At 42.8% G+C, this 13,178-nt stretch overlaps 1 protein-coding gene across 1 annotated transcript in view; it reads right to left on the bottom strand.

The window, feature by feature from the left end:
- Positions 1-7,869, bottom strand: part of LOC118386759 (prolyl endopeptidase-like) — a 45,993-nt gene extending 38,124 nt beyond the window's left edge. The window contains exons 1-4 of the mRNA XM_035774537.1: positions 7,685-7,869; positions 7,120-7,194; positions 6,587-6,720; positions 5,140-5,270 (exon numbers count right to left, since the gene is read on the bottom strand). Coding sequence (XP_035630430.1) covers positions 5,140-5,270; positions 6,587-6,720; positions 7,120-7,194; positions 7,685-7,822 — 478 coding nt within the window. The 5' untranslated portion in view covers positions 7,823-7,869. The remainder of the gene's footprint in view (positions 1-5,139; positions 5,271-6,586; positions 6,721-7,119; positions 7,195-7,684) is intronic.
- Between the last annotated feature and the right edge of the window lie 5,309 nt (positions 7,870-13,178).

Genomic DNA, 13,178 nt, shown 5'->3' with positions numbered 1-13,178 from the left:
GTAAAAGACCAAGTTCAAATTTAGGCAAGAACAGCTCAAATAAGCAAAGAGAAATGACAGTCAAGCATTACTTTAAGACATTCAAGGTCAGTCAATCTGGAAAATTAAGAACTTTGAAAGTTTCTTCAAGTGCAGTCGCAAAAACCATCAAGCGCTATGAAACTGGCTCTCATGAGGACTGCCACAGGAAAGGAAGACGCGGAGTTACCTCTCATTAGAGTTGCCAGCCTCAGAAATCAAAGCCCAAATAATTGCTTCACAGAGTTCAATTAACAGACACAACATCAACTGTTCAGAGGAGACTGCATGAATCAGGCTTTCATGGTTGAATTGCTGCAAAGAAACCACTACTAAAGGACACTAATAAGAAGAAGAGAGTTGCCCGGGCCAAGAAACACGAGCAATGGATATTAGAGACTGGTGGAAATCTGTCCTTTGTTCTGATGAGTCCAAATTTGATTTTAGGTTCCAACCGCCATGTCTTTGAGACAGAGTAGGTGAACGGATGATCTCTGCATGTGTGGTTCCACCGTGAAGCATGGCGTTGGTGGTGTGATGGCGTGTGGGTGATTTGCTGGTGGAACTGTCAGTGATTGATTTAGAATTCAAGGCACACTTAACCAGCATTGCTACCACAGCATTCTGCATCGATACGTCATCCCATCTGGCTTGCGCTTATCATTTGTTTTACAACAGGACAATGACCAAACACACCTCCAGGCTGTGTAAGGGCTATTTGACCAAGAAAGAGAGTGATGAAGTGCTGCATCAGATGACCTGGCCTCCACAATCACCCAAACTCAACCCAATTGAGATGGTTTGGGATGAGTTGGACTGCAGAGTGAAGGAACCGCAGAGTGAAGGAAAAGCATTCCAGGTGAAGCTGGTTGAGAAAATGCCAAGAGTGTGCTAAGCTGTCATCAAGGCAAAGGGTGGCTAATTTGAAGAAACTTAATACAAATAAATATTTGACATTTAACAGTTTTTTTGGTTACTACATGATTCCATGTGTTATTTCATAGTTGATGTCTTAACTGTTATTCTACAATGTTAAAAATGGTTAAAAAAAATAATTTAAAACTGGAATGAGTAGGTGTCCAAACACACACACACACACACACAGCATTCGGAAAGTATTTAGACCCTTGGCTTTTTCCACATTTTGTTACATTATAGCCTTATTCTAAAATTAATTATATGTTTTTCTCATCACACTAGACACAATACTATAATATATACTATAATATTGCAAATGTATTAAATTTAAAAACAGAAATAACTTATAACATAAGTATTCATACCCTTTGGTTTGAGTATCAAATTTGAGCTGAGGTGAGCTCAAATATCGATGTTTTGTTCCCCGAGCCACTTAGTTATCACTTTTGCCTTATGGCAAGGTGTTCCATCATGCTGGAAAAAGCTTTGTTAATCACCAAACTGTTCCTGGATGGTTGGGAGAAGTTGCTCTCGGAGGATGTGTTGATAACATTCTTTATTCATGGCTGTGTTCTTAGGCAAAATTGTGAGTGAGCCCACTCCCTTGGCTGAGAAGCAACCCCACACATGAACGGTCTCAGGATGCTTTACTGTTGGCATGACACAGGACTGATGGTAGAGCTCACCTCGTCTTCTCCGGACAAGCTTTTTTCCAGATGCCCCAAACAATTGACAAAATTACTTTACCCCAAAAATGACTTTACCCCAGTACTCAGCAGTCCAATCCCTGTACCTTTTGCAAGATATCAGTCTGTCCATTATGTTTATCCTGCAGAGAAGTGGCTTCTTTGCTGCCCTTCATGACACCAGGCCATCCTCCAAAAATGTTCACCTCACTGTGTTTGCAGATGCACTCACACCTGCCTGCTGCCATTCCTGAGCAAGCTCTGTTCAGGTGGAGCCCAATCCAGCAGCTGAATCAACTTCAGGAGACTGTCCTGGCGCTTTCTGGACTTTCTTGGGCGCACTGAAGCCTTCGTCACAACAATTGAACTGCTCTCCTTGAAGTTCTTGATGATCCGATAAAATTGTTGATTTAGGTACAATCTTACTGGCAGCAAAATCCTTGCCGGTGAAGCCCTTTCTGTGCAAAGCAATGATGACGGCACGTGTTTCCTTGCAGGTAACCATGTTTGACAGAGGAAGAACAGTGATTCCAAGCACCACCCTCCTTTTGAAGCTTCCAGTCTGTTATTCGAACTCAATCAGCTTACTGGGGCTCTCTCATGCCGTCCCTGCAGGGGGTGCGTCACCTGAGTGGGTTGGGCTGTGCCGTGGCGGAGATCTTTGTGGGCTATACTCAGCCTTGTCTCAGGATGGTAAGTTGGTGGTTGAAGATATCCCTCTAGTGGTGTGGGGGCTGTGCTTTGGCAAAGTGGGTGGGGTTATATCCTTCCTGTTTGGCCCTGTCCGGGGTGTCCTCGGATGGGGCCACAGTGTCTCCTGTCCCCTCCTGTCTCAGCCTCCAGTATTTATGCTGCAGTAGTTTGTGTCGGGGGGCTAGGGTCAGTTTGTTATATCTGGAGTACTTCTCCTGTCCTAATTCGGTGTCCTGTGTGAATCTAAGTGTGCGTTCTCTAATTCTCTCCTTTCTTTCTCGGAGGACCTGAGCCCTAGGACCATGCCCCAGGACTACCTGACATGATGACTCCTTGCTGTTCCCAGTCCACCTGGCCATGCTGCTGCTCCAGTTTCAACTGTTCTGCCTTACTATTATTCGACCATGCTGGTCATTTATGAACATTTGAACATCTTGGCCATGTTCTGTTATAATCTCCACCCGGCACAGCCAGAAGAGGACGGGTCACCCCACATATGCTCTCTCTAATTCTCTCCTTCTCAGAGGACCTGAGCCCTAGGACCGTGCCCCAGGACTACCTGACATGATGACTCCTTGCTGTCCCGGTCCACTTGACTGTGCTGCTGCTCCAGTTTCAACTGTTCTGCCTTGTTATTATTCGACCATGCTGGTCATTTATGAACATTTGAACATCTTGGCCATGTTCTGTTATAATCTCCACCCGGCACAGCCAGAAGAGGACTGGCCACCCCACATAGCCTGGTTCCTCTCTAGGTTTCTTCCTAGGTTTTGGCCTTTCTAGGGAGTTTTTCTTAGCCACCGTGCTTCTACACCTGCATTGCTTGCTGTTTGGGGTTTTAGGCTGGGTTTCTGTACAGCACTTTGAGATATCAGCTGATGTACGAAGGGCTATATAAATAAATTTGATTTGAATCAGCATGACAGAGTGATCTCCAGTCTTGTCCTCATCAACACTCACACCTGTGTTAACGAGAGAGTCACTGACATAATGTCAGCTGGTCCTTTTGTGGCAGGGCTGAAATGCAGTGGAATTTTTAGGGGGAATTCAGTTCATTTGCATGACAAAGAGTGACTTTGCAATTAATTTGATCACTCTTTGTAACATTCTGGAGTATATGCAAATTGTCATCATACAAACTGAGGCAGCAGACTTTGAAAATGAATATTTGTGTCATTCTCAACTTTTGGCCACGACTGTACACACAATACCATATAATGAAGTGAAAGCACGTTTTTCTCTTTCCAAATGTCGCAAATGTATTTACATTTACATAACTATTCACACCCCTGATTCAATTCTTCATATAAGCAACTTTGGCAGTGAATATAGCTGTTAGGCTTTCATTTTTTAGTCCAAGAGATTTCCACACCTGGATTGTGCAACATTTGCCCATTATTATTTTCAAAATACTTAAAGCTCTGTCAAATTGGTTGTTGATCATTGCTAGACAATCATTTTCAGGTCATTCCAAAGATTTCAGAAGATTTAAGTCAGAATTGTAACTCGGCCACTCAGGAACATTCAGGGTCTTGTGGTAAGCAACTCCAGTGTAGATTTGGCCTTGTGTTTTAGGTTATTGTCCTGCTGAAAGGTGAATACATCTCCCACTGTCTGGTGAAAAGCAGACAACCAGGTTTTCCTTTAGGATTTTGCCTGTGCTTAGCTCCATTCTGAAAAACTCCCTAGTCCTTAATGATTACAAGCACACCCATAATATGATGCAGCTACCACAACTCTTGAAAATACGGAGAGTGGTACTCAGTAACGTGTTCTATTGGATTTGACCCAAACATAACACTTTGTATTCAGGACAAAAAGTTAATTGCTTTGCCACATATTTTGCAGTATTACTTTCAGTGCCTTGCTGTAAACAGGATGCGTGCTTTGGAATATGTTTAATTCTGTACAGGCTTTCTTTTCACTGTCAATTAGGTTAGTATTGTGGAGCAATTACAATGTTGTTGATCCATCTTCAGTTTAATCCCATCACAGCCATTAAACTCTGTTTTAAAGTCAGCATTGGCCAAACTGAAATCCCTGAGCGGTTTCCTTCCTCCCTGGCAACTGAGTTAGGAAGGACACATGTATCTTTGTATTGACTGGGTGTATTGATACATCATCCAAAGTGTAATTAATATTTCACCATACTCAACAGGATGTTCAATATCTTTTCCCCCCCTTTTTACACACACATCTACCAATAGGTGCCCTTCTTTGTGAGGCATTGGAAAACCTCCCTGGTCTATGTGGATGAATCTGTGTTTGAAATTCACTGCTCAAATGAGGGACCTTACATAATTTAGTGTGTTGGGTACAGAGATGAGGTAATGATTAAAAGAAAAATGTTAAACACTATTACTGCACAAGTCCATGCAACTTGTGACTTTAGGCAATGTTTAATCCTGAAGTTATATAAGCCTGCCATAACAAAAGGGGTTGAATACTTATTAGCTCAAGAGATTTCAGCTTTTCGTTTTTAATTAACTTGTAAAAATGTCCAAAAACATAATACCACTTTGACATTATGGGGTATTGTGTGTAGGCCAGTGACAAATCTCAAATTAATCCATTTTAAATTCAGGCTGTAGCAAAACAGAATGTGGAAAAAGTCAAGGGGTGTGAATACTTTCTGAATACACATCATATAGCCTTGCATGTCCGGCTAGACAACATAGTACACAGTCAGCAACACACATTGATTGTTAATAGAGAATATATCATGAAAACAATGGCCATCTGTGTAGTTTTGTCAATAAAGAATGTATTCTACACAAATGTGTTTTAAATATTAATATTGTTTGTACACATTTCAGTCTCCCACCTTGTAAAGCAACAGTCCCGTCCTCAGAGAAAGTGTTTGGGTCCAGAAAGACTGTGGGCTCTGCCTCCAGGCTCTCCTGAACATACATCACACTCTGGTTCTGGAGACCCGTGTTGTAGAAGTGGAAATACCTGCAGAGGGGGCCAGGAATGTGAGCCAGACATCAATAGAACCACACTACCCAGTATTCCAAGAGACAAGTCCCCCTGAGCCTCTCAGGGCGTTGTCACACAGTTTTGAGCTACAGTTCGAATCAGAGATCGCCTACTTGTTATTTTGTATTATTTACATTTTAGTCTGGTAGGTTTCACATTAGAAATGTTAGTTGGACACCACGTGTCCATGCATGTCTTTTGTTAAATCCATTTATGATTATCATGAAGCATCACTTGTGTGTCCCAATCTTCATATTACTTTCACTTTGATCTTTCAACATGCAGCAGGAAACAGAGAAATAGATGCTCTAACTCCGACGTGAATAGGCTATATTCAAAAGCCTATAACCCCGGAATAGCCCTTGTCTCCCCTAATCTGCATAGGATGCTCTCAAATGCGCTGCTACTCACAGAATGTTTCAGGGATCTCAAGTTATGATGCTGTGTGCATTTCGTCAAATGCTCGCAGTCAAACAACCAATAATAGCGCTCAACTCTGGTTATCTTTCTTTCTCGCCTGCAGCGAACTGCACCAGGGTTCGAATTGAATCGGACCACTACTACCCTTTTTGAGCGAACCATGGTGGATTGTTTAGTGCGTTTCTGAGTGCAGTGTTCACACCAGTACAAACAAAGCAAAATAAGGGGGTAAGAGCTCTGAACAAAAATGCACCAAACCAATTTGATGGAAAGCCACCTTCAAGGAGCAGCTAGATCGTGTTCACAAGAAACCAAACTGGGAGGGCCAACAGTAGTCATTATTTTTCTTAACGAAAAACATTTTGAAGCAGAATCATTTTTCTATTTGACAAATGCAGCTAGGTCCCTGCGCCATTTGATAGTTTGCATCTGTTGTGTTTCTAGTGAATAAACCTCTGGAGCTGTCCAATAAGAAAAGCTCATTTTTATTTTTCTGTTGCAGAACATTTAAGACATTTTCTGTTACATGCCCTAATGAACATGACCCTGTGTTTTTGGGTGCAGCAAAAGTCCTCAAAACTCCCACACCGTGACCTAGCCAGCAGATCCAACCTGCTTGCTTTCAGATGCACTAGAGTCGGAATGACTGCTGTGGACATTTTTCCAGAAAACTATCAGTCATTCAATATTTTCCGTGTAACAGTTGGGATAATGGAACAACTTTCTCACCCCTGGAATGAGGGACATTTTCCGAGCCATATCCGCAATTTCTTAATTTACAAAGGATGGCTGTCTGACCCTAGTGTAGCTGTAAGCAAGCGGGTCGGATGTGCTCGCTAACCTTGACCCAACCCCAACCCTACTCCTCTCACCTGCTCCCCCTCTTGAAGGGGCAGCTGTATTTGGGGTAGTCGTAGAGCTCCGTCATGCGCTCTTTGAACAGGTCTCGCACCTCACAGCGCTCCAAGTAGGGCAGTGTCAGCTGGTTCTGAGCATTGACAAAAGCCTGGGAAGAAACCAGATATATTACATTACATTACATCATCAATGCAATGACCACTAATTCACAGGTGGTGGAGCTGGTTGCAACCTTAGGCTACTGACACAGTAGGTATGTCAATACCAGTTGGACATTTTTGGTAGATGTGCTGAGTTGGTGACTCAAATTTAATTTAACCCCCCCCCCCCCCTTGATTGTGGGGAGTTGGCAGTGGCACATTCTACAGTGACCAACTCAGCTAACTTTATTATACCTTGATAAAAGTAATAACATACAAATTAATGTGAATTTCATCAGAATTGAACATATTGACCCCGACTAAGGACTCCCTGACCGAAATCAACTGGTAACGTTGCGATAACATTCCTTCAACCAGTGTTGACTGAATGGCAAATGGGCGTTTACCTGCGTCTTTTCGCTGTCTGGGTCTTCCAGCCAACTGTACGGGTCTGGAATCTTATTGCCATGGTAGTCATCCACCTGTGAGAAATAACAAGTAGGTGAAATCCATAATGTGCGGCAGCAGTCACCCAACAACATTGATCATTTGCTGCTGGATGTTATGCGATGACATTACATCGCTATGGTTAGCTTGCTAGCTAGCCAGCCTATGCAAAAGCTTTGCTAGCAGCTAGCTAACATGAGACAAAGCCAACAAAAGGCGAACGAAGCCGAGCTAACGTTAGCAGTCTGGCTGACTCATTCATTCATTTGAGGTTTGGTTATCCATGCCAGTAACATTAGCCTACAAGCGAACGGTTAGCTAGCCGATGTTCATTTGTTAGCTCGCGAACTCGGTTCATAGCTAGCAATGTGCATGTGTTCAAATGCCAACTAATTTTAGTAGCCTCAAACTATCTAATAAACAAAGACCGCTAGCTAGTTAGCAAGTGCCGGTACATGGCAAGCTAGCAGGCTAGCTCCTCCCCATTGCCTTGGAAGCGACATGACAAGCTAGCCTGTTACTTACAACTGCCTCGTCACGGTAAGCATTTGGGTACTGGAAAGACATTTTAGAAGTAACTGTTCTTGAATTCCGTAATAAGAAAAGTTGTGTCAAAGACTTAAATAATTGTTTGGGTATGACTTTCTGGACCCGTCCAAACATCAACTTCTTCTTAAAATGTCTTCCTCTTCTTCAAGGATTTATTGACAGACTACATCCCAAAATGTGTATTGCCGCCACCTATTGGGTGGGGTAAAAATTAAAATACTCTAACGAAAATATATACAAAATAATAATAATATAACAACAACAAAATTATAATAATTTCCACATATTATCCTCAAAAAACAAAACAACGGTCAATGTACTCCTTCACTTAGTCAAATGTACTCAGATCCCTACACAGGCTCTGGGGCCTGAGAGGGGGAAGCATCTTCAAATCAAATTAAATCAAACTTCAAATCAAAGTTTATTTGTCACGTGCGCCGAATACAACAGGTGTAGGTAGACCTTACAGTGAAATGCTTACTTACAGGCTCTAACCAATAATACATTTGAAAATAAGAGTAGCAAGGCTATGTACAGACACCGGTTAGTCAGGCTGATAGAGGTAGTATGTACATGTAGATTTGGTTAAAGTGACTATGCATATATGATGAACAGAGAGTAGCAGTAGCATAAAGAGGGGTTGGTTGGTGGTGGGTAAGCGGGACACAATGCAGATTGCCCAGTTAGCCTATGTGCGGGAGCACTGGTTGGTCGGGCCAATTGAGGTAGTATGTACGGTTAAAATGACTATGCATATAAGATAAACAGAGAGTAGCAGCAGCGTAAAAGAGGGGTTGGGGGGGGGGGACACAATACAAATAGTCCGGGTAACCATTTGATTACCTGTTCAGGAGTCTTATGGCTTGGGGGTAAAAACTGTTGAGAAGTCTTTCTGTCCTAAACTTGGCACTCCGGTACCGCTTGCCATGCGGTAGTAGAGAAAACAGTCTATGACTGGGGTGGCTGGGGTCTTTGATCATTTTTAGGGCCTTCCTCTGACACCACCTGGTGTAGAGGTCCTGGATTGCAGGCAGCTTTGCCCCAGTGATGTATTAGGCCGTACACACCACCCTCTGAAGTGCCTTACGGTCAGAGGCCTAGCAATTGCCGTACCAGGCAGTGATGCAACTGGTCAGGATGCTCTCAATGTTGCAGCTGTAGAACCTTTTGAGGATCTCAGGACCCATGCCAAATCGTTTTAGTTTCCTGAGGGGGAATAGGCTTTGTCGTGCCCTCTTCACGACTGTCTTGGTGTTTTTGGACCATTCTAATTTGTTGGTGATGTGGACACCATGGAATTTGAAGCTCTCAATCTGCTTCACTACAGCCCCGTCGATGAGAATGGGGACGTGCTCGGTGCTCCTTTTCCGGTAGTCCACAATTATCTCCTTAGTCTTGGTTACGTTGAGGGATAGGTTGTTATTCTGGCACCACCCGGCCAGGTCTCTGACCTCCTAATAATAATAATAATAATAATAATTATTATTATTATTATTATTATTAATAATTATTATAATAACTCCCTATAGGGTGTCTCGGTGTTGTTGGTGATCAGGCCTACCACTGTTTTGTCGTCAGCAAACGTAATGATGGTGTTGGAGTCGTGGGTGAACAGGGAGTACAGGAGGGGACTTAGCACACACCCCTGGGGAGCTCCAGTGTTGAGGATCAACACAAGTTGGTGAAAAAATGTGTAGGTGGCAGGGCCTATAGCTTCCTATGGATGCAAACTTTTTTAAACCAAGGGTAATTGTTGCCCATCACGAGATAGGGTATTAACCAACATTTGGGACCTTTAGCACCTCGGGAAGTATTTTTTGTCATTTTTTTTTTTATTCAGAAATTGATCGAAAAAGTGACAGTGCCCACTTTTTCCTTTCGCTCCAGAGACTAAGTCCAGCTGTGGGCCTGGTGATTGGATGGGTTACCAAGCCCATATTTTTAAAATGCTTTATAATCCATTTAGGGGGTATCCAGACCTCCATGCCCGCTATGGGAGTACCCCACTACGTGCCCAAATCAATGGGGGCTGCCCCTAGTGATTTATGGAGTTTTTCTTTTAAATCTTCAGAAAAATGACTAAGTCCACGGGCATCTGGTATTATTTTTGGGTTACCAAGCCCAAATTTTCTAAATGGTTTTAAATGCATTTAGGGGGGTTCCAGACCCGCTATGGGAGCACCCGGCTGGCGTTATGAGGCAAATTATGGTACCAGTAGTGCCTTGCCTGTGTTTCAAGGGAATGGCACATATGGCTGGCCACGGATCCGTGGTCTGTAACCAAATCTTGATTTAAGTTCATTGTAGCAACGCTTCGTCGAAGTGTACCGAAAGTCACTTTACTTCCAATGCCAAACTCGGCAAATATCTGGCCCACATCCTGTTGTACATCCTATTGTACGTTTTTCCGCAGGACGTGAAAAAGAATGCTTCTTAGTCTGAGCAGATTCCACTCAGATGAGGCCTGATCTGATGGAATTGTTTAAGCCAAATGTATTCATCCTCCGATATCACAATTCTGCACTCCCTGGAGCTATAGTTTGTTTTGTGACTTGCAACACAGAGCTGAAACCCCCCACTTTCCTGGGTTACTTCCAGAAAATCACTGAACATCGTGACTGGGGATCGTCTAGTGCCACTAAATACAGCCAACTTGCTGGTCATGAGAGCCGCAAAACCTACGTCTGTCAGAGCAAGTTGCTCAAACCTCCAGTCTGCTGAGAACCTAAAGGAATAGCTTTAGCACTTAGCTGGACAAACTGCTTTAACTCTGCAGCATTGAGCACCTCATCTCTGCAGCGCATGCGACATTTCGCCCTGTACGTTGCCTGGGTCTGCCGGGAATCACGATCCATCTTTGCCATGTAGAGTAACACCCATCTAATTCCACTGGCTTTAGCCCGCAGCCGTTTAGGCTTAAACTCAATAAGATATTTCAGGAAACTTTGAACATCGGCCCGATAGACTCTTAATGTGGTTGGGGCCAAACCACGGTCTTCAACTTGGCTATACCACCCAGAAACACACCTGTAATTATCCAGGGAACACAGTCCTTCATCTGCCTTTGCCTTCTGACATAACACGGAGGAATTCCTGTAGTCGGGAAACACTACTGCGAGTATTGTCAATTCGTTTCACTGAAGGGTTTTTACCCAGAATAAAGTGTTCATATTCAGTCAAAATTGCATTCCCCTGACCTTCAATGCTGGACGATTCAGAGGCGAATTCATCACTCTCACTGTTTGTTGAAGTCTCTCCGACGCAGACTTGCTACATCGGTTCCAAACGTGGTTCCCTAGGCTGCCCTGATTCGGCTTGCTGTCTGGCGGTAGACTGCTGGCTAGCTTGCATAGCTTGCTTCAATTTGATAGTCCCATACTTAAGAGCATGGGCGGACTTGAAATGTTTGTCTATCCGCATGATATTCTGCTTGGAACAGAGCCCACAATCTCGTTTTTTCCTGCTCTTCATAGCTTCTTTGTCCTGCCTTCCCGCACTTCCCTTTGTTTGCTCAAACGGCCGCCAACGAACTAACCCTAAATAGGCCTTTTGAGCAAACATTGTTTTATGGAAGAGGTAGGCTTTTGGCACAAGCACATTGGCTACCGCCGGCAAGTGAGCTGCACATCATCGGGTGAGTCAATGAAACTGGAAAGCTTTTTTAGGACTATAATTTCCTCATATTGTACAGTACAGGCCTATAATATTGATGGGTTCAAGACAAGGTCGTTTTTATTGATCTCAAATTCTCAGTTTGTCAGTATCAAAGTAGCCTGTCATTTCGATCGTTTGTATGGTATTTACTAAATATTCTGGCAGTCTCCAGTCATGTAAAATGACATAGAATTGCATGAAATGCATTTATAAAATGCCACATTTCTCCCAGACCATAGGCTACAAAAAAATGGTACTCCTGTGTAACTTCTGCTCTATGCCACTATGCAAATACAATGGTATGCATGCAATGCTTTATTATAATGTTTATTTTATTTTATATATCATGCGTTCCAGGTACCTCATAGCTCCCAAAGTCACCCCCCTCTAGCGCTCACTTTTTATTCCTGCCCCTCCCGATTTACAAATTAAGCACCAAGCACAGGTAGCACAGACTTTACCTAACCACCATATATATACTAAAATATCCACACAAGCCATTAGCCAGCCAAACATATATTATGAGTTAAAAGATGATGAATATTCCTGTAGGTTCATGCTATTACAAAATCCATTGAAGATAAATCACAATCAATAAAACAAGGAATTGAGCGCAGGTCCTAATCCAGGCACTTGTCATCTCCAATATCTTTCTGGCATTACTGCAACTCGCTACAATTTGTGCTGGGCTTTGCCTGTTGCCATAAAACCCCTACAAATCCAGAACGGGGCAGCTTTTGTCTGGTGTTCAGCACCTTCCCAAGGTCTGTGCACGGCCCCGCTCCTCCACTGTCACGCTTTTCCACTGGCTTCCAGAATCGGACCAAACTGCAGCGTGTATATTGTGATCCATGGTTTAATAAAACAAACGGAGCTGAATCCAAAACGGCAAACTCTACAAAACAATAAACGTCCAGGCTCAAAACAGGCTAAACTGGTGCAGGCCCTACACACAGAACAAGGGCACTCAGGACAATCATCCACCTCTGGCCTGCTAAATCGGTTCCCTACCACTGAGACAAGATACAGCACCTGCCTCAGCCCATTGAGAAACTGTTCGCATAGACTTTCTGGATAACCCCAATGCTGGAACAATCCCAAATACATACACGCCAAAACAGCAAGACAATCACCACCTTCCAAAAACACCTGAAACCCCACCTCTTAAGAAAACCAAAATAGGATAAAGTAATCCTTCTCACCCCCCAAAAAAGATTTAGACCCACTATTGTAAAGTGGCTGTTCCACTCCTCCAGATGTCATAAGGTGAATCATCAGAGAAACTGGATAAGAGCCTCTCACTAAAGGGACTTAAATGTAAATGTAAATGTAAAATATGATTAATATTCCTGCTCCAGCTATATTATGAAGCTATTATTTAAGAGCATGGTGTGTTTGTGTGTGTGTCTGTGTTTGAATAATAGTAGTTATATCATGCAAAGGATTTGCTTTATACAACTTAGATGTTCTTGTTATTTAACTGCGACACCTGTAAGAATGTGACTTTGATTCATTCTTCAGAGATGGTAATAAGACACAGATACAGATTTAATTACATACTGGAGTTTTGCTCAATGAATTATATATTTTTAGCAGAACAGCCATTTAGAAGTTTAAAAAAATATAAAAAAATAAGCATAAACTTTGAATGCTAAACCCCCAATTGAAAGCCTTCATTTTAATCCTGTCACAGAGTTCCCTAATATCAGAACTGTCATAATGGACCAAGACACACTTTTCAAAGTTGACAAGCAGAACAATAGACAACTTATCTTATGACATCCACTTATGGTAAAATGCATAGTAAAAGTGGAGA

The sequence above is a fragment of the Oncorhynchus keta genome, chromosome 8 (assembly GCF_023373465.1).
Source record: "Oncorhynchus keta strain PuntledgeMale-10-30-2019 chromosome 8, Oket_V2, whole genome shotgun sequence".
Taxonomy (NCBI): Eukaryota; Metazoa; Chordata; class Actinopteri; order Salmoniformes; family Salmonidae; genus Oncorhynchus; species Oncorhynchus keta.
This window is presented reverse-complemented; position numbering and strand designations above follow the sequence as displayed.